Genomic DNA, 21,793 nt, shown 5'->3' with positions numbered 1-21,793 from the left:
AATGACTCCAAAGCTGTTCGGTTAAGGTAAAAAAGTTACTTAGTTCACCTTTAACTGCATGGCGTTCAGTCATGACGTTTGCCTAGACCAGATTCGAGTGCCGAGTCACATCAAAATCAAATAGAACCCATTATAATCACTGACGCTGTCTACACTGGATACAGTATACAGATGTCCTTTTACTATCTGAAGAACTCCACATGATTGAGTCTGCCGACAACAGGACAAATGGAAGAGTAAATTGAAGCACAGAGGAACGTTCACTTTGACGAGTCGTGTTTAAACAGCTCATTTCTGCAGAGATTTCAGAAGGATACCAGTGTCAGGAATAAGTAAATGGTTTATTTTTTAATGGTGTACCAGATTGCATCAGAGGATTATATACAGGGCTTGACATCAACACCCGTCAACTCGCCAAATGCGGGTGTATTTCAGCAGTGGCGTGTAACGCAGTCACTACTAGCCACTTTGGTGGGTTGAATTTTATATATAATTTACACATTTTTCAATTGTAGTCTTTTATAAAAAGCATCTAAAATAAACTAGTGCAATGTAGTGTGGTCAAAAATATAGATTTTTCGATACATTACCGAATCTGAAATGCTTCCGATACTCATTTTCCGCACAATAGATACACGATACCAGCGTCTCTTTCTCGCTCTCTCATCTCTCCGACAGCGAGTTGATGAGATGTTTTAAGTGAACATAAACAGTTGAGAAAGAAAACTCACGTGTAACAGTATAATGGATCTGTGCGTCAGGTCTTAAAGTGACAGCAGCCTAATATATCTGCTGCCAAATTACGAGATAATATTAAAAATATCTATCTATCAGTGAAAATGCTGAGTGGCTAGTAACTGGAAAGCCACAAGCCATAGTGGCTGGTGAGCGAAAAAGTGAATGTCAAGCCCTGATTATATGTTTGTTCGGAGCATTTGACTGCAGATTGTTTTGTAAACGAGGCACAGTGTAATGGAGTTTGCAAAGAAACTTTTGTTAAAAGATGAAGCAGCCAACTGTATTGTATCTGACCACAGCTGTATCACAAACCGTAAGTAAATGATTTAATAATGCTTTGTCTGTAAATGACGGTTTTATATGGATAATGTTTTCAAAACACTTACTCACGTGCAATAGTGAGTGGGCGTTGATACTGTTTACTATGCAATGACGTTAGCCAATCGTAACATTTACTGAAAAGCCTTAAAAGTAGCCGCATTTTTACGCATATATGTTTTTTGTGTCTAATAAATGTACATTATAAGTGAACCTCAATTCCATGTCATGACCCCTTTAAGATAAAAAGACGGTCCCCTGTGTCCTGCTGTTAGCACAGGGAGAACCGCCGAGAGTTGATGTTCATCTTGGTGACCCCGATGACCTTGAGTGTCGAGGACAGGCCTAATCCAGGAGACATGGGAACGTCACATAAATCGGACATATCGTCTCGCTCCTCCAGCTCAAACGTGGCATCGTTCAGCATCTTGCGATGTTGGCTACACGTCAGCATGATTCTCTGGTTGTTAATATCAGTGCGCAGGTGCATTAGCTGACGTGCGAGCTGCTGGTCCTGTAAACGCATCTCTGCCTGCAATAAAAGGAATAAAAAAGGTGAACGGTTACTAAAGCTTGAATACACATTAACACTGTTGAAACTTTCCCTGGCAAGTCACCGTTATTTATATAGTGGTTTTAACAATACAGATTGTTTCAAAGCAGCTTTACAGAGATAACAGAAAAATTGATCTGTACATTGTTTACACCAGTTGGTGGCAACCAAAGTCTATTAATCAGTGATTGTATGAAATGTGTATAAAATGTGATACGAAATGATTAATTGCACTAACAGCAATGGAACTAAAAGTTGTGAAAACAGTAAATCAAAAAGAATGCTTCAGATTTATGATAGGTATAAATTAAAAATGTCCTTTGAATTGGTGATTTGCTGCTCAAGAAACATTTTTTATTGTGCTACTTAATATTTTTGTATAAAAATATATATATACAAACTTTTTTTTTACAGCAATTTGATCAATTTGACATTAAATTGATCAAAACTGGCATTTATAATGTTACAATTTTTTTCTATTTCAAATAAATGATGTTCTTTTGAACTTTCTATTTATCAAAGAATCCTGAAAAAATGTAGCATCTTTTCCACAGCACAACTGGTTTCAACATTGATAATAATAATAAATGTTTCTTCAGCAGCAAATCCGCATATTAGAATGATTTCTGAAGGATCATGTGACACTGAATACTGAAGTAATGATGCTGAAAATACAGCTTTGCCATCAAGAATAAATTATATTTTAAAATATATTCAAAGAGAAAACAGTTCTGTTGAATTGTAACAATATTTCACAATATTACTGTTCCACTTTATTTTTGATCAAATATATGTAACCTTGGTGAGCAGAAGAGACTTCTCAATTAACTTTTGACTGGTAATGTACTGTATATACACTTTTATGCATTTGTTTTATATGTTTAAATATTGTTTAATATGTTTTTTCACCCCACAAATACAACAAAGCAGTTTTATTTACCTGTTTATAATTTATTTAAACAGAAACCAAGGTGAAAAACTCACCAGATCTTTCTTGAGCCACTCCAATGCTTGGTCTATACTTCCAAATCCCAGTCTGTTCCCTGATGGTTGCCTCCCTTCATGGATCCCACCAGCTTCCAGTGACGGCTTGGCCCACTGAAGAGGACCTGATGTTTTTTGTTTGTCCGTGTCATCCGGTGTCTCTGAGAGTCTGCGGCTCTGGGCGAGCATCTCCTCCAGCTGAGCTCTCCAGTCCAGGGAAGACGGCTTTCTGGTCTCGAGCTTCAGCTTCTCAGTCAAAGCCTTCAAACTGGAGAGGTGGTCGTCCTGCACTGCAGCAAGGCTTTCTGGGCTTTTTAAGGGCTTATCTGCATGTGACACTGCCATTGGCTTTAGGGACATTTCCTCTTCACTTGCAGGGAAACTAAAAATCATTCACTGGAAAAGTGGGAAAAGTTGGCAGACCAACATCACTGTTGGAAATTGTTCAAGAGACCTGGATGGCTCCAGCAATTGTCCCGGATTTAAAGCCAAAATATGCACAGATTTCATAGATGTTCCAAAATGCAAATATCTTTTGTTTCAGAGAACTTTCATAACACACACACTTGTTATGATATATTATTAAAGACGATATGTTTAAAAAATGTCGTCGATGTTCTTTAGCAGCTTTCTAGAGGCTCTCCAAACTAGAATTGCAGATGTTTCAGTCCCTTGAAATTATGATTATGATCTGAAATATAATAGAAACACAAATTCATCATACCATGCAAAAAGTGAATACTGAAATCTATTGTATGCTTAAATGTGATAAACTATCTTATAATCTACAAATCGTCTTGTAAAAGAAACATACCTGTGCAGTTCTGTAATGAGGACAGTTTATCAGCAAGTTCACTAACACTTGTTTTACTAGTTAGTCTTCTTTCATAATATCTACTTCCTTGTAACTTTGTTCTTGACTCATCATTGACTTGAGAAATGACAAGCACTAATCCTGGATCAGAGAAAGCAAACAGACACCAAGGAAATGGGTCGATATATCTTAGAAACAAACAGTTGTGCAAAGTATTTGAGCAAATGTAATCAATGAAGATACTCAAATATATTTTTGGCTGCTTTGTAGTTTGACTGAGTATCAAGGATATTCACAACTTTAAGTTGACTACATTTTTGAATAAGTATCTGTACTCTTCCTACTCCAATACATTTCTGAAGATTAAAGCAATTACTGGTCACATTTTGCATGGCACTTAACTTTCTGCAGCAGTTTATTTCTGCCACAAAAGAAGTGATATCGCCATCTTCAGGGCATTGAAGGTACTGTATCTTGTGCGTTTTACCCGTACTCAACAAGGCTATTTTACACCAATGCGAGTGCATTATTATTAGCAGGTAGTTGTGAATCACAGGTGTGTTATATATGAGATGAGGACATCACCACAGACCCTGATGAGGCCGAAACCAGCATGTGCAGTGCAAGAAGGCTTTGACTTTAATTTTACCTAACATTATTTTATTTATTTGTTATACTGAAGAGACCTTTTTAAATTATATTATTTTAAGCCCTTTTTGAGCACTTGAGCTTAACTGAGACTTGAGTGTTTGTAGACGTTTAAGAAGCTGTTGTGTCGACCTTGATTTATTGCAATTTTGAGGTGTTATTCCGATCTTAAAAAATAAACACGTGATCGCTTTCCTCACAAATCAACTGTTTCTTGTTTTCCACTGGCATGTCTCTTAGGTGTTGAGGACTAGTGCATCTTTAAACCTGCATTCAGTACAAGCAAAACACGGTTAAAATCAGATACTCACTTTTACTCAATTCCTATTGGAATTGGTGACTTGTAACTTGCAATGGAGTAAATTTCACTGTAAGGTGTCTGCACTTTTATGCAGGAATGGTTTTCTGATGCTCTTTACACTTCTGGAAACAAACATGCAATTTGTTCTATGCATTGGACAGAAGAAACCCAAGTTGCCATCATATGACGCAACATGAAAGAACAGCTTTTTGTAGAAATAGATTCATTGTAAACTGCACAAAATATTTCATATGTATTGATTGAATATGTGTTGAAAATTTGCTTTTTACACAGGTGATTTGAACAACTATATTGTGCAATCACTTCATTAGGATTAGGAGATTCCAACATACACTCAATATATATATATATATTATTCACTATACAAAAAAAATGTTTTACACAGTATTTTTTCAGTATTCATATCAGTATTTTTTTTCTTGTTTTCCAGTACAAGTATCTTCATTCTAAAATCAAGGGATAGTTCACCCAAAAATTAAAATTTTAAACAACTTGAAGGTGAGGAAATGATGACAGAATTGTCATTTTTGGGTGAACTATCTCTTTAACTTGAGAAGGAAAATGACATATTAAGTGTTGTTTTCTGAAATAATCTTGTTTTTCCTTTGAATTAAGTTTATTTTTCAGATATTTCTTCTTGATTTAAGAATAAACTCGCTTCATCTTGATACTTTTTACAGAAAACAAGCCTTAATATCTCATAAGTCATTTTTCTTCTAAATGTATCTTGATTTAAGAATGTTTCGATATTTGTACTGGCAAAGACACAAATCAGTTTTGCCGTGTTGGAGAACATTTTACAAGAAAACACTGTTCCAGTTTTTCTACTCCAAAATTTCATGTTACTTGCCATTTCTTTGAAATTATTTGTAAAAATGTACTAGTAATGTATGAGTGAAAATTGTTTAAAAGTAAATCCTACACCATTTTTATTCAGTGTACCTCTAGTGACAGTATCACTTAAGGGTCGTTTTAGGATTGGTTCCAAATAATGATCAAATTACATTTAGCATTCTTGTAGAATTCTTTGACAAGCAGAACGGTTTGTCCCAGATTGAGGGACTGAAGTTTTAATTATCACATCATAAAAGATCTAATACTTCACACATATGTCATATCTAAGCAGATTGTTTATGATATCAGTCCCAGTCTGCTGGACTCCATATTCCTGTGGTTGAGTTTGAGCAGTGGAACTAGGACACAGCAGCTGACGCCTGCTAAACTGGGAACCCCTCGAGTCCCACCGTCTCTGTGCAATTCTAGTTCTCGTCATCAACCAGAGCACGCACACTTCACCAAACAATCTCCAAATCTGGCCCTTAAGCTTTTATCATATCATCTCATAGCATCACATTGTGTACAGTCTGTCCTGGTCTTTTAATAGTGGCACTTTCCACAAAGCTGTGTGAGTTTATGGAACTCACTATATTAGGAAATCATGATGCTTGGCGGACCGACTGGTGAAAAAGTTGGCTAACTAAATGTGGGAAAGGGAATGGATGGAATGGCCACAAAACGTTTCCCGTTGCTCAGTGTTTTTCCGATGACCTGATTCATAGAAAAGTCACCATCTGAGCAACGGGATGCTGTCCATCAAAAAGAAGATCTGTATTTTTGGCGTGAATATAATGAGAACATGCTGAGTATGTGTTGACACTTTTCATGATGCCAAAACCACTCAGATGAGGGAATCTTAAGAAAACTGCCAAGAACATGTCTAGTTCACAATTCATACCAAATATTTGTTTTATATAAATATTAAAATATTTACAAATATTATTTGTATATAATACGTATAGCCTATTTACACAATAAATAAATTATTAATTTGGTAACACTTTATTTTACAGTGTCATTGTTACATGTTATATTTAGTTACTATAGTAATAACTATAAATTATGCATAATTACATACAACTAACCATAAACCAAACCAAATCATGTAAGTACACTTAGTTACTTAATATTACTCAGTACCTGAATGTATAAATTCAGTGTAACAAAGACACCTTAAAACAAAGTGTAACAATTAATTATTTTACAGGTAAATTTGAATATTTAAAATATAAAAATAACTTTTTAATAGTACTATTTACTAATATTTTAATTAAATAAAAAAAAAATTTCATTAAAAAAATACATCAATCTAGAGTATGACAGTGGCATTATGGAAAAAATATTTTAAATAATTATAAAAATATTTTAAATATCATAATTGTGCTATGTAAATATTATTTATGTTTAAATATTAACATTTCATTTTAATAATACAACTTTTTTTTAAACAATATTTTTCATTTTAAAAAAACATACAAATAATACAGAGTGCATATGACAGTGACAATATGGAAGACTTTCTCTCTCTCTGTCTATGGCACTTTGATCCAAACCAGGTGGAAAGAATAACTAACCTGCACCTGATCTCTATGTGTATAGTTTAGGAAGAAACCTCGTGAAAGATCCTTTTAGTTCAAAGAACAGCCTTAATTCATACACAGATCTCTCTAAAAACTGTAACCCATATTTACTTACAGGGTGAAAAGCTCGAATGCAGCCGTGACGACATTTCTACAAATCCAGTAACAGAGGAAATATTGAGGGGAGAAAAAAAAAAACAAGACAAAATTAGAACTGCGTTTCAATAACAGCGCTCGTGAAGACCACTAGTGATCCCCCGTTATGTTATTGTGGAGATATGAGGAACAAAAATGTTTGAATAACAACCTACCTTCACCAAAACGCGTTTAGTGAGTGAGTCAAACCCCATCTACTGCAAATCTGCTGCAAATGAACGCGAACGTGCCGCGTCGCGTAAACGAGGTCTTTCATTGGTCGACTGGGTGCTGATGTCAGTTCAGACAGACGCGTCGCGCTTCGCTTATTATTATATAGGAGCGCTTTGATTGGTCGACGTCGGGATTCCATCGCTTGCAGTGAGAGCGTCGCGTCACACAGGAACGTTTTTTGCGTCAAACCAGAGACTATTTATATACATGCCACTAAAAGGACTATTTTACTATTTGACGCCCTGCGTTTGACTATTCGTCAAACGCAGGGCGTCCATACCATACAGACAAGAAATGAATGTTCCTATGTTTTTGCGTCCTGAAACATAATGTAAACGCAATCACCACTTGTTCAACACGTATTTCTGTCAGAGAACGCGGCTTATACAGGACGCGTTTATTAAAAAGTGCGCAATTGTCAATTTTACTAAAGTAATACAAGTTGTCATTAAAGCGCTAGATTTGTTTTTGTTTTGAAAGTCAAATGTTGCTTAGACACAAACTTTTAAGATTTCAGTGTGATTTTTATTGTTCATATGTTTATCCAAAAGCTACAAATATGATAATTTTACTTTTGAAGGAGAAAAATTAATATGAATTATTCCAAGACAAATTTAATGGATGCATAATTTTCACGTTATTTGAGCTCAAAACTGTCGTATGTACCCCTAAAAAAGGTGCTGAGAGCGAAGAGCACCTGCAGTGGGACGTCCGTCGCTTTCATTGGCTGATGGATCTGTCAGTCATGCAATGACGTCATGTGGGCATTGTGTTTGAGGAAGCGCAAGAAATAAACTCCACCAAGACTCCAGAACATAATCTGACTTTATGAAACACCTCGCCATCATCGAAGAGTTTAATGTGACCGGAGTTGATATAAACGCGTTCCAACGTCCCGAGTCGAAAGGTACGTCAATGTTTCGTCCTTTTCGGCTTCCTTGATAGCTAAGTTTGGCCAAAAAAACGTAATGTGGTCAAAATCAGTAATGTGATCAGCGGCATTCAGTGCTAGACTGTCAATTTTTTCCTTGTTGTTTGCTCTTTTTTGTAGTTTATTTTTTAACTATTTTCCGAGCGATAGATTTATATTATATTATAAATGAGTTTTAATCAGGCCTGTATTGATTATTGATCAGCTCCAGTAAGTTTGATCTAGGACTTTGTATGTTATGCACCTGCTCAAGATTAGTATTTATTTTTACAACCATGTTTTGTCCTCTGGCGCTTCCTGTATCACTTCCTTGTTACATAAAACACATAAATTACAATAGAAGTTAAACACATAAATTACTTAGAAGTTCTACATATTCCACATACATACTCTCATGGTTTACATGAGCATCTGCACTTTGACATATTTGCACACCTATCATGTACTACAGGTAAAACTCGAAAAATTAGAATTTCGTTCATTAGAAGTTCATTTATTTCAGTAATTCAACTTAAAAGGTGAAACTAATATATTATATAGACTCATTACATGCAAAGTGAGATATTTCAACCCTTTATTTGTTATAATTTTGATGATTATGGCTTACAGCTTTGAAAACCTTTCACAATATTCTAATTTTGAATTTGGGGTTTTCATAAGCACTTTTGACTGCTGGAAATTGTGAAAGGTGAAATCACATATCCAGAAATAAAGTAGGTTTTAATATAGATTGTGTGATATGGTTTGACAACACTAGACTTTAACACAACTGTAGGCTAGTCAATTAACTTTGGATGTAAAAAAGAATAAAAAAAAAAAGAAATGGTTTAATTATGATTATTTTGTTAATCGATTAATCTGTTGGTTATTCCTTTGATTAATCAATAAATCAGATTAAAACTAAATATTTATTACAAATAATATTCTTTGAAAATAATTAATTTGAATAAATGTATGAAATTATACCAAAACCTGTCGTTTGTCCAAACAGAGTGCAATTTAAAGACAACAAATATAGTGAATGCATCTATGTAGACTATGCGCAATTAAACATTATGTTCAATTATTTTCATTATCAATTTTATTGATTAGTTGTTACAGCACTATTACTAACCCTAAATATTTTTTGGAGATGATGTGCAAGTGTTGCATGCGCTCTATATGTGCAGTCAGTAAAGTTCAGGGTGGGTTGGTAATGGTTTGTAACAGTCACAAGTTAAATAGCATTGTAGACTGCTGAAAAGAGCGTTTGTTGGAGGGAGGGCTTGTGGGTAAAAAAATAAATAATTTAATTTTGGGACTTACACAAAAGATAGTCTGTCTGTTATAACTTGCTTTTGTATATTCACAGTGCAGAAAGTGACTTCCACATTCCCTGCCACAGGATGCAGATCAGCGTTTATCTGTACGCTCTCGTCGCCTGTTGTGGATTAACCCTTTCAGCGCTAGAGAATGGCAGCGATGCGCCGGCACTCCTCCTGGTGTCTTTTGATGGCTTTCGAGCAGACTATCTAAACAAATACTCATTTCCCAATCTCGAAAAGTTCTTCTCCGATGGTGTCCTTGTACGTGAGCTAACCAATGTGTTCACGACCAAAACCTTTCCCAATCATTACAGTCTCGTCACAGGGCTGTACGCGGAGAGCCATGGGATGCTTGCCAGTATTATGTACGACCCAGTGTCGAAAAAGCATTTCTCTATTCAAAATGACAGTGACCCTTTCTGGTGGGACGAAGCCATTCCCATCTGGTTGTCGGTGGAGGAGAATGGCTACAGGGCAGCATCTGCTATGTGGCCAGGAACAGATGTGAAAATTCATAACCACACATTAAAATACAAATTTAAATACGACTCAAAGGTGAGCTTCCAAGCAAGGCTGGGAAACCTCACACAGTGGATGACGGAGGACAGATCTGTTAAGTTTGCCTCTCTGTACTGGGAAGAACCCGACTGGAGCGGCCACAAGTATGGCCCGGAGAACACCACTGAGATGGCCAAGGCTTTGAAGGAGGTGGATAGTCACATAGGTTTTCTGATAGAGCACCTCAACAAAACAGGATTATGGGGGAAAATAAATGTCATCATCACTAGCGATCATGGGATGACCCAGTGTTCTCAAGAGCGTCTTATTGAACTGGATAAATGCATCACTCCGAGCAGCTATACAGCAGTGGATCTCACTCCTGTGGCTGCCATCATTCCTTTGGAAGGTAATATTTGTCATCGATACTCCATTTAAATCATTTTTTAATTAAAAGAGTCTGACACGATGAACTGATATATATATATATATATATATATATATATATACACTCACCGGCCACTTTATTAGGTACACCTGTCCAACTGCTCGTTAACACTTAATTTCTAAGCAGCCAATCACATGGCGGCAACTCAGTGCATTTAGGCATGTAGACATGGTCAAGACAATCTCCTGCAGTTCAAACCGAGCATCAGTATGGGGAAGAAAGTTGATTTGAGTGACTTTGAACGTGGCATGATTGTTGGTGCCAGAAGGGCTGGTCTGAGTATTTCAGAAACTGCTAATCTACTGGGATTTTCACGCACAACCATCTCTAGGGTTTACAGAGAATGGTCCGAAAAAGAAAAAACATCCAGTGAGCGGCAGTTCTGTGGGCGGAAATGCCTTGTTGATGCCAGAGGTCAGAGGAGAATGACCAGACTGGTTCGAGCTGATAGAAGGGCAACAGTGACTGAAATAACCACTCGTTACAACCGAGGTATGCAGCAAAGCATTTGTGAAGCCACAACACGCACAACCTTGAGGCGGAAGGGCTACAACAGCAGAAGACTCCACCGGGTACCACTCATCTCCACTACAAATAGGAAAAAGAGGCTACAATTTGCAAGAGCTCACCAAAATTGAACAGTTGAAGACTGGAAAAATGTTGCCTGGTCTGATGAGTCTCGATTTCTGTTGAGACATTCAGATGTTAGAGTCAGAATTTGGCGTAAACAGAATGAGAACATGGAACCATCATGCCTTGTTACCACTGTGCAGGCTGGTGGTGGTGGTGTAATGGTGTGGGGGATGTTTTCCTGGCACACTTTAGGCCCCTTAGTGCCAATTGGGCATCGTTTAAATGCCACGGCCTACCTGAGCATTGTTTCTGACCATGTCCATCCCTTTATGGCCACCATGTACCCATCCTCTGATGGCTACTTCCACCATGTCACAAAGCTCTAATCATTTCAAATTGGTTTCTTGAACATGACAATGAGTTCACTGTACTAAAATGGCCTCCACAGTCACCAGATCTCAACCCAATAGAGCATCTTTGGGATGTGGTGGAACGGGAGATTCGCATCATGGATGTGCAGCCGACAAATCTGCGGCAACTGTGTGATGCCATCATGTCAATATGGACCAAACTCCCTGAGGAATGCTTCCAGCACCTTGTTGAATCTATGCCACGAAGAATTGAGGCAGTTCTGAAGGCAAAAGGGGGTCCAACCCGTTACTAGCATGGGGTACCTAATAAAGTGGCCGGTGAGTGTATGTAGCCTATATATATTCACTGCCCGGTCAAAAAAATCTGTTTGGATTTAAATAGGCAAATGCTTCTTAAGATTCTATGACTGGATCATTATTGCAGTGATTATTATATTTGGCAGCAGTTCTTCTAACCCTAATGAATAATTGATGGAGTTTGTAGCTTTTCATTTCTTAAACAACCATGTAGGAAGACACATCATGGCCATATTCCAGGATGACAATGTCAAGATTCATCTGGCTCAAACTGTGAAAGAATGTTTGGGAGGAGCATGAAGAATCATTTTCACACATGAATCGGTGTAAATAATGTTGATGGAACCTCTTGATGGAAATAAATGTTGTGAAAATTACGTTGTCAAAATAACTCCAGTTCACATGGCTACGCAGAAGCGATAAATAATTCTGTATTATACTTTTTTAACGCCAGACAAATCATTTTTTGAAGTCAATTTGTAAAGAAAGACTACACGCCTGCGCACATACAGTATATTCAAACCCGCATACCTATAGACTGAACACGTAATACGCATGTCCACGCCGTCAGCGTTTTCACAGGTTTGCGTTTTTAAAGTTTGCGCAGAGATAACTTTTTTCAAGGATTGCGTTCTCGAGCCACCAGGCACTGTTGTGCGAATGAGCGGGCCGGAGCGCGTTAAGGGTTTTCTGTTAGAACGGTATCGTGTAAGCGGCCCTTAAGTTAATAACTGATGATCTTTGCAATGGAAGTGAATCAATCAAAACTAAATTTAGCTGGACAATAAAATCTGTTACTTTAATTTCCTGTTATCACTTTAAAGCTGCTTTGAAACAATCTGTATTGTAAAAAGCGCTATGTAAATGAAGGTGACTTGACTTGATATTTTTCTATCAAGATTTTTGGTCAAGATCTTGTATTGAGAATGCAAGAGTCCAGCACTCTGTTAAGTCTCCTCCAGCGCATCCCAAAGACTTGCAATGAATTTAGGGTCTGGACTCAGAGGTGCCGATTCATGTGTGAAAATGATTCTAAGAAATTAGATTTAAGAAATTAAAAGCGACCCACTCCATCACACTCTGTCTACAAAAACCTTCCTTCCTTCCTTCTGTATGGAGGTCAATCCGTCAAATCAACCAAAATTCGAAAACTTCCCTGGGTCAATTTTTTGATATTGTTAATATTTTTTTCTGAAGAAAGGCAAACATAATTAGTGGTTAAAGTCAAAATACTAAATGTCACGGATGAATATTTACTTAAAGAATTGCGTTACAAAAATGGCAGCATCAATATTTTATTTTTACACATAGATTGGTAGGTCTACTAGTAAAAACTGTTGACTTTAGCTATCCTTGTTGCATTATATGCCAATGTTGACAATGACACTTTTTCCCCCCCAAAGTTTGCATGCCTGTAACCCAAGAAGAATTAAAGATATCTTAATATTATTTTAGATTTTGCTTACTAAACCTTTATTTTGGTACAGTATCTGAGGCCCTATATGGGTCAATCCCAGAGATATGGGGTTCTCAATGTGGCTGTAAGAGTAAAGTGTGCACATTTTCAGTGGTCTAAAACCAAATGTGGGCCACTTTGCACACAGCTGATACTTTTACTTTTAAAGGGGAATTCCTGAAGAACAAATAATGTTGAAACTAGAAATGTATCTCATTTCCTTGTCAAAACAATTACATAGAGCATACCTGTCTGAGTGCCAAAAATATTATTTTTCCAAAGTTTGCGTGACAAAAAAAGAACAAAATTAATGTTTAAGCCGGGGATCTCTTTAGGAATACCACTTTATTTTAATTTAATTTTAACTTTTCTATTTATGCTAATTGGATTACTTTTTCTATTCATTTTGCCATTCATTGTTTTAGCTTGTTTTTCCAGAGATCAGGGTGGTTAAATTTTATATATATATATATATATATAATTTAACCACCCTGATATAATTCCGTCCGTCCGTTCGTCCTTCCTTCCAAAGTCAGCACAGAAAAAGTCTACAGATTCCACCTGGATTTGCATTTTTCCTTCTTATTTATTTGTTCATTTATTTACAGATAATTTCACCGTATACCAAAACCTGTCCATTTGTCACAAACACATGAAGGTGTACCTGAAGGAAGATGTTCCTGACAGGCTGCACTATAAAAACAACAAAAGGATTCAGCCAATCATTTTGGTGGCAGATGAAGGCTGGACGATTGTCAAACATGGCAAACTGCCACGACGTAAGTGTTCCTTGAAAGCAGTTAGTAATTGTTAAGGTTACATTTTCCTTGAAATCTTATTTTGATTAATAAGTCCATGTTAAAAATATTTACCATTTAATTCTTTAAAAAATAATGAATGAATGGTTTTGCAAAGGAAAGTATCACTTATTGCATTGTTATTGTGGCAAGTTTGCGTTGACACTCTATTATGCCATTTTAATTATTTTTTTGGAGGTCTCCTACAATAGGTTTCCAAGGTCAAAAAACACTTTCATTTGCAAAAATACTGGGCATCACCTCTTTTCTCACAGTGTCTGAAACAGTTCAATCAAGGATCCAGTCTCTCTAAACCCCTCCTTTCCGAGAGCCTTCTCTGCTCTGATTGGTCAGACTGCCCAGTCTGTTGTGACTGGTGCTTACAGCATGTGTCGGAAATGAAAAACACATGACCATATCTGAATTTTAGCTCTTCCTCAACACTTGTATACACAATGATATGAAAAGTAACAATGGTGTCGGTTTAACGTATAAATTTGAGCGTGAGTCCTCATCCTTTGGAAGTGCATCAAAGTAGATTTGCTTTCTCAGAACAGAACACAGCGTCTTATCGACACGTCGACAACACAACAAACTCTTCCAGTTTCAGCTACAACTACAGCGTAAGGGTCAAAATAGACATTGTTCGCGGGCATCCATTGAAGACCACAGGCTGGCATTATGCAAATTTGTTACAAACCTATGTAGGTTCGAGCAGGAAGCAAGACTATAATTACTGACGGTTCTTTCTTTTGAGAGGCAATGGCTGTGTTCTTAATCACCCCCTATACTCTCACTCACTATTCCCTACATTACTCCATTAATATAGTCCACTTGAAGGGGGGAATGAAAACAAGTGATCGATTTCAGACACTGAGTGCGCCGGAAGGACTGCCGCTTTTTCTCTGAGGTGGTACAGTAAGATTGAGCTTATATACATCACAGAGAGATTTACAACTTCCTTGTAAGGTAGAAAAACAAGTTGCTTATGTTTAAAGATGAAATGTATACCTAATACACATGGTACAATCCACTTTCCACATTAAGAAACAATTTCTTCAGTGTATACATTAGTGGTACATTTGCATCAATTGAAACATTCCTTTAACATGTACACATTTAATGTATCATCATCCTTTGAACATCTCTCTGTGAACGTGGCATTGCACACATACCTCTAGGCAAAATATAACTCTACCAGCTCTCTGCTCAGCACACATGTACAACATACTCTGACTTCACAAAATACATTATGAAATTATTATGAAAATGAATGAATAAAAATAAAAGTAATAAAGTTTTTAGTCTTCACTGTAACAAATGTTTTGCTCATTGTTAGTTCATGTTAGTTAATGCATTAACTAATGTTAAGTAATAAACCTTATTGTAAAGTGTTACCGGAAATGATTCAAGGAATTTATTCTGCGCGACCGTCACAGTGCATTATGGGTATTCTCTAGACGTTGAGCGTACATCAGTTGTACACTCGTTATTGCGGTGCATTGTGGGATTGAATGAGTGCACTCCATAATGTCCACTATGGTTTCGGACACCACTACAAATGGCCGTCCCCTCAAATAGTGCCGGTATTGAAGGGTATAGGGGGCGATTTCGGACACAGCCAATAACTCCATTTATTGTGCACTCCGATCTTTGAAACTTTTATATTCACAAACTAGATATTACACACTAGATTAGAAAACACTAGAAGACACTAGAAAAGTTAAAATCTGAAAAAGCATAATAAGAGGCGCTTTAAGTGTTTTTCATCTGTTTCTTGTCTTTTGCAGTGGGGGATCATGGCTATGACAATACGCTTCCCAGCATGCACCCCTTCCTGGCCGCCCATGGGCCTGCGTTCCGTAAAGGCTACAAGATGTCGAGCTTTAACAGCGTGGATCTCTACCCACTCATGTGCCACCTCGTTGGCATCTCTCCAAAGCCCAACAACGGCAGCTTCGCTCACGTGCGCTGTGCGCTAGTCAACGAGCAGTGCGGAGAGCTAGCATTAGCGGTGGGCATCGTCATTGGTGTTTTAATAATCCTGACCACCTTCACCTGCCTATTCAAGCTGATGAAGAACAGAGATGCCTCGTCTTCACGTCCATTCGCCCGCTTGGAGTTAGATGACGACGACGCTGATGATGAACCTTTACTTGAATGAAGTGCAATACGTTGTTATTGTACACATGCAAAATGTTAAAGGAACAGTTCACCCACACATGGAAAAAGTCTGACAGCTTTGGGAAAACATGAGGTTGAGTAAATGATGACTGCCTTTTTTATTTTCAGGTGAACTGTTCCTTTAAATGCTGAAATGGTGCAGAGATGACAATCATATCGAAACTGTAAGGGAGAAATGTAACTCTTGTAGAACCTGTAAAATACACTGTAGGCACAATAAGGATTAGTCATCATTAGTACTAAACAACATGACAAAACATGTCTTCAACATCAGCTGTTGAGCTAGAAATACTTTAGTTTAAGTGTTTAGTGCTTCGTTCTTAACCAGGTTATCAGATCTCTGGACAACACCAATATTTACCAAAAAACGAAATACATTTCGAACGTTAGATAATTTCCTAACCTAACACGCACAAGCATGCGTTTAACACAGATTTCGGAATGATTCATTATCATTTGCATTATCTTAAGCATATAAATGTTGCTTTATAACTATGCATATTATATGTTACCAGTCAGGTTACTGAGGTACACCATGGTGTAAACTCTTGAACTGGTCTGCACTTCCCAAAAGCATCGTAAGCCTACAGTAAGTAGATCATAGGGTGTAATGCAATGGTTTCTGTGATCACCTTTGACTTACCATGCTTTTAAGAAACGCACAACGTAAGCAATAATAATTATGAACTAGCTATGGTCTGTCTATGTTTTTTTGTGTGTGTTTAAAGGGATAGTTCACCCAAAAATTGACTCACCTTCAAGTTGTCCCAAATCTGTACGAGTTTCTTTCTTCTTGTTGCACGCAAAAGAAGATTTTTTGAAGAATATTGGTAACCAGACAGTTGACGGTAGCCATAGTATGAAAAAAATTACTATGGAAGTCAATGGGGTCCATCAACTGTCACCAACATTTAAAATATTTTCTTTTACATTCAATAGAAGAAAGAAACTCATAAGGGTGAGTAAATGATGACAGAATTGTCATTTTTGGATGAACTATCCTTTTAAGGTTTGTAAACAAGATACTGAGGTTACTTGAAAATGCCCGCACTGATATTGCCTGTAGTGAAACTTTATTTATTAAGTCTGGTTACATCTGTTTTCGCATGCCAGGGAATACACAGCCAGCTCAATTTGAATATTTATTTCTTTTTTTAGAGGTTGCTTTGTCTTTTTTTCTTTGCATAAGAGACACATTTAGATCAAATGCAACTAGATCTCAGTGTTGCTCTGTCTATAAAGGAATGGTCAATCTCACATTTGTTCATGAATCCCTACTGAGGAATATTTATGTAGGGTTTAAGAGGGCTTTTTACCTGAAGATCGAATGTTTTCTTGTAAAGTAGAATGATCTTGAGTGTTTTTGAATCTTTCTCAGAGATTGTTGTATGTGTAAATACACTGTAAAGTTAGTTTTGCTTGTTGCACTATAATCTGTGTGTTCAGATTTGGGAATCCGCTGCTGCTTTAAAAATAAAATTATTTCATGCTTCAAAATGAGTTTATTTAAGAGATTTTATTTTTCCTGTTTAATTAGTTGTTACTTTTTAAATGTTGTTGCTCATTTTAGTGGAAAATAGCAAAAGGATATTGCTTTTTAATTTGTGATTTTGACTTTTAATGCTGGTTTTAATACTGTTGACTTTTTTTTTCAAGGCTGGTCATTTCATAAAAGTATTTTGTGCTGTTTTGTCTGTACATTTGACATGGTCAAAAAATTATTTTGCATCAGTCTTTAGTTACTGAAAAGGAAGGTTACTGAAACAGGATATCAACATCGCTTGTGCTGTATTTGGCTGTCAAATATTTGTGGTCGTATGTTCAGAGCTTTCTGAATCTTTGTGAATCTATGCAAAGCAAGAACTAAATGGAACCTTTTCTCACTCTAAAATGATGACATTTGTTATCAACATCAAATAAAATATCTATTTCAGATATTTAAAGAGTGTTTTTTTTGTGTGTGTGACTGTTATGGTGATCAGATATAATCAGTTCTTTGTAGATGTCAATCAGCCACTAGAGGTCTCACTTCATGTTATTGTACAATTACAGGTTACTGTACTCACTGTATATCATGACACTATTGTGAAGACAATCAAGGTTTTTATGTACAGAATTGACGTTACTTAATCAGCTGATATACTTGCCTATTGGTAGATTATCAGCAATAATTATCAGTAATGCACTATCACCCATATACTAAATACTACCATTCACAACTTTGGGGTCTGTTTAAAAAAAAAAAATGTTTTTGAAGATTATTTTGAAAATTACTGACCCCAAATTTTGTAATGTGCATACATGTATACAGTGCCTTGCGAAAGTATTCGGCCCCCTTGAACTTTTCGCCCTTTTGCCACATTTCAGGCTTCAAACATAAAGATATAAAACTGTAATTTTTTGTGAAGAATCAACAACAGGTGGGACACAATCATGAAGTAGAACGAAATTTATTGGATTTTTCAAACTTTTTTAACAAATACAAAACTGAAAAATTGGGCGAGCAAAATTATTCAGCCTCTTTACTTTCAGTGCCGCAAACGCTCTCCAGAAGTTCAGTGAGGATCTCTGAATGATCCAATGTTGACCTAAATGACTAATGATGATAAATAGAATCAACCTGTGTGTAATCAAGTCTCCGTATAAATGCACCTGCTCTGTGAGAGTCTCAGAGGTCCGTTTAAAGCACAGAGAGAGCATCATGAAGAACAAGGAACACACCAGGCAGGTCCGAGATACTGTTGTGGAGAAGTTTAAAGCCGGATTTGGATACAGAAAGATTTCCCAAGCTTTAAACATCCCAAGGAGCACTGTGCAAGCGATAATGTTGAAATGGAAGGAGTATCAGACCACTGCAAATCTACCAAGACCCGGCCGTCCCTCTAAACTTTCAGCTCATACAAGGAGAAGACTGATAGAGATGCAGCCAAGAGGCCCATGATCACTCTGGATGAACTGCTGAGGTGGGAGACTCTGTCCATAGGACAACAATCAGTCGTATACTGCACAAATCTGGCCTTTATGGAAGAGTGGCAAGAAGGAAGCCATTTCTTAAAGATATCCATAAAAAGTGTCGTTTAAAGTTTGCCACAAGCCACCTGGGAGACACACCAAACATGTGGAAGAAGGTGCTCTGGTCAGATGAAACCAAAATCGAACTTTTTGGCAACAATGCAAAATGTTATGTTTGGGGTAAAAGCAACACAGCTCATCACCCTGAACACACCATCCCCACTGCTAAACATGGTGGTGGCAGCATCATGGTTTGGGCCTGCTTTTCTTCAGCATGGACAGGGAAGATGGTTAAAATTGATGGGAAGATGGATGGAGCCAAATACAGGACCATTCTGGAAGAAAACCTGATTGAGTCTGCAAAAGACCTGAGACTGGGACGGAGATTTGTCTTCCAACAAGACAATGATCCAAAACTTAAAGTCAAGTCAAATATATTTATATAGCGCTTTTCACAATACAGATTGTATCAAAGCTGCTTCACAGTATCCATCAAAACAACTTAACAGTGTTGGTTTATTACTGGAAAAAGACATCCAAGTTTGGTAGAGCTGATCAGTGGTATGATGGGTCATTTAATTTGAATATCCCCAACTGAGCAAGCCAAAGCCAACAGTGGCAATGGTTCATAAAGCAAAATCTACAATGGAATGGTTCACAAATAAACATATCTAGGTGTTAGAATGGCCAAGTCAAAGTCCAGACCTGAATCCAATCGAGAATCTGTGGAAAGAACTGAAAACTGCTGTTCACAAACGCTCTCCATCCAACCTCACTGAGCTCGAGCTGTTTTGCAAGGAGGAATGGGCAAAAATTTCAGTCTCTCGATGTGCAAAACTGATAGAGACATACCCCCAAGCGACTTACAGCTGTAATCGCAGCAAAAGGTGGCGCTACAAAGTATTAACTTAAGGGGGCTGAATAATTTTGCATGCCCAATTTTTCATTTTTTTTATTTGTTAAAAAAGTTTGAAATATCCAATAAATTTCGTTCCACTTCATGATTGTGTCCCACTTGTTGTTGATTCTTCACAAAAAATTACAGTTTTATATCTTAATGTTTGAAGCCTGAAATGTGGCGGGCGAAAAGTTCAAGGGGGCCGAATACTTTCGCAAGGCACTGTACACTGGCAGCCTAAAACAAAAGTCTGATTGGATCATTACGTTTCTATCATGTTATATATTTGGCAACAGTTCTTCTAACCCTAATTGATGGAGTTTGTAGCTTTTCATTTCTTAAACAACCATGTTGGAAGACACATCATGGCCATATTCCAGGATGACAATGTCAAGATTCACCAGACTCAAACTGTGAAAGAATGGTTGTGAGGAGCATGAAGAATCATTTTCACACATGAATCGGCACCTCTGAGTCCAGACCTTTAAATCATTGAAAGTCTTTGGGATGTGCTGGAGGAGACTTTACAGAGTGCTGGACTCTTGCATTCTCAATACAAGATCTTGACCAAAAATCTTGATTGACCTCTTGATGGAAATTAATGTTGTGATGTTATTTCCATCAAGAGGTGCACATTCTGAGCCTGATGTGATGAATCTTGGCTTTGTCTTCAGAAATGAAAAGCTACACACTCCATCAATTAGGGTTAGAAGAACTGTTCCCAAACATATACCATGATATAAACATAATAATCACTGCAATGACTATCCAATCATAGACTCTTAAGCATTTAAATCCAAACAGCGACTTTTTTTTTAATTTTTGGCCAGGCAGTGTATGTAGTGTGTAATAGTGTGTATATACAGGTCCTTCTAAAAAAATTAGCATATTGTGATAAAGTTCATTATTTTCCATAATGTAATGATAAAAATTAAACTTTCATGTATTTTAGATTCATTGCACACCAACTGAAATATTTCAGGTCTTTTATTGTTTTAATACTGATGATTTTGGCATACAGCTCATGAAAACCCAAAATTCCTGTCTCAAAAAATTAGCATATTTCATCCGACCAATAAAAGAAGTGTTTTTAAAACAAAAAAAAGAGTCAACCTTCAAATAATTATGTTCAGTTATGCACTCAATAGTCAATACTTGGTCGGGAATCCTTTTCCAGAAATGACTGCTTCAATGCGGCGTGGCATGGAGGCAATCAGCCTGTGGCACTGCTGAGGTGTTATGGAGGCCCAGGATGCTTCGATAGCGGCCTTAAGCTCATCCAGAGTGTTGGGTCTTGCGTCTCTCAACTTTCTCTTCACAATATCCCACAGATTCTCTATGGGGTTCAGGTCAGGAGAGTTGGCAGGCCAATTGAGCACAGTAATAGCATGGTCAGTAAACCATTTACCAGTGGTTTTGGCACTGTGAGCAGGTGCCAGGTAGTGCTGAAAAATGAAATCTTCATCTCCATAAAGCTTTTCAGCAGATGGAAGCATGAAGTGCTCCAAAATCTCCTGATAGCTAGCTGCATTGACCCTGCCCTTGATAAAACACAGTGGACCAACACCAGCAGCTGACATGGCACCCCAGACCATCACTGACTGTGGGTACTTGACACTGGACTTCAGGCATTTTGGCATTTCCTTCTCCCCAGTCTTCCTCCAGACTCTGGCACCTTGATTTCCGAATGACATGCAAAACTGAGCAACAGTCCAGTGCTGCTTCTCTGTAGCCCAGGTCAGGCGCTTCTGCCGCTGTTTCTGGTTCAAAAGTGGCTTGACCTGGGGAATGCGGCACCTGTAGCCCATTTCCTGCACACGCCTGTGCACGGTGGCTCTGGATGTTTCTACTCCAGACTCAG

The 21,793-nt window shown here is 37.4% G+C and overlaps 2 protein-coding genes and 1 long non-coding RNA gene across 3 annotated transcripts; 1 reads left to right on the top strand and 2 right to left on the bottom strand.

Moving 5' to 3' along the window:
* Window positions 1-1,240: 1,240 nt before the first annotated feature.
* fam167aa (family with sequence similarity 167 member Aa) lies at window positions 1,241-3,118 on the bottom strand. Its single transcript, XM_056255957.1, has 2 exons — window positions 2,594-3,118; window positions 1,241-1,588 (listed from the first exon to the last, which is right to left on the bottom strand). Exons 1-2 carry the CDS (start codon window positions 2,984-2,986, stop codon window positions 1,328-1,330), a joined length of 654 nt encoding a protein of 217 aa, XP_056111932.1. The 5' UTR covers window positions 2,987-3,118; the 3' UTR covers window positions 1,241-1,327.
* A 74-nt stretch (window positions 3,119-3,192) lies between these two features.
* Window positions 3,193-7,172, bottom strand: LOC130088941 (uncharacterized). Its single transcript, XR_008807517.1, has 4 exons — window positions 7,106-7,172; window positions 6,910-6,945; window positions 3,408-3,548; window positions 3,193-3,284 (listed from the first exon to the last, which is right to left on the bottom strand). It is a non-coding gene; the product is annotated as an uncharacterized LOC130088941 (long non-coding RNA).
* Window positions 7,173-7,904: 732 nt separating this feature from the next.
* enpp4 (ectonucleotide pyrophosphatase/phosphodiesterase 4) lies at window positions 7,905-16,007 on the top strand. Its single transcript, XM_056255956.1, has 4 exons — window positions 7,905-8,070; window positions 9,446-10,305; window positions 13,650-13,820; window positions 15,629-16,007. The coding sequence occupies exons 2-4, from the start codon at window positions 9,480-9,482 to the stop codon at window positions 16,000-16,002; spliced, it is 1,371 nt and encodes a 456-aa protein (XP_056111931.1). The 5' UTR covers window positions 7,905-8,070; window positions 9,446-9,479; the 3' UTR covers window positions 16,003-16,007.
* Window positions 16,008-21,793: the final 5,786 nt, after the last annotated feature.

The sequence above is a fragment of the Rhinichthys klamathensis genome, unplaced genomic scaffold (genome assembly GCF_029890125.1).
Source record: "Rhinichthys klamathensis goyatoka isolate OS25496 unplaced genomic scaffold, OSU_Roscu_1.1 h1tg000123l_1, whole genome shotgun sequence".
NCBI classification, from domain to species: domain Eukaryota; kingdom Metazoa; phylum Chordata; class Actinopteri; order Cypriniformes; family Leuciscidae; genus Rhinichthys; species Rhinichthys klamathensis.
The sequence above is the reverse complement of the archived record's forward strand: the minus strand, read 5'-3'. Positions and strand labels throughout refer to the sequence as shown.

What these genes read in the sequence shown, in the direction of transcription:
- fam167aa (XM_056255957.1), bottom strand. Translation starts at nt 2,986, where the DNA reads ATGATTTTTAGTTTCCCTGCAAGTGAAGAGGAAATGTCCCTAAAGCCA. An exon ending in AGTGGCTCAAGAAAGATCTG is followed by an intron (nt 1,589 to 2,593) that starts GTGAGTTTTTCA and finishes CTTTTATTGCAG; the next exon opens with GCAGAGATGCGTTTACAGGA.
- enpp4 (XM_056255956.1), top strand. Translation starts at nt 9,480, where the DNA reads ATGCAGATCAGCGTTTATCTGTACGCTCTCGTCGCCTGTTGTGGATTA. An exon ending in TGCCATCATTCCTTTGGAAG is followed by an intron (nt 10,306 to 13,649) that starts GTAATATTTGTC and finishes ATTTATTTACAG; the next exon opens with ATAATTTCACCGTATACCAA. An exon ending in ACATGGCAAACTGCCACGAC is followed by an intron (nt 13,821 to 15,628) that starts GTAAGTGTTCCT and finishes TGTCTTTTGCAG; the next exon opens with TGGGGGATCATGGCTATGAC.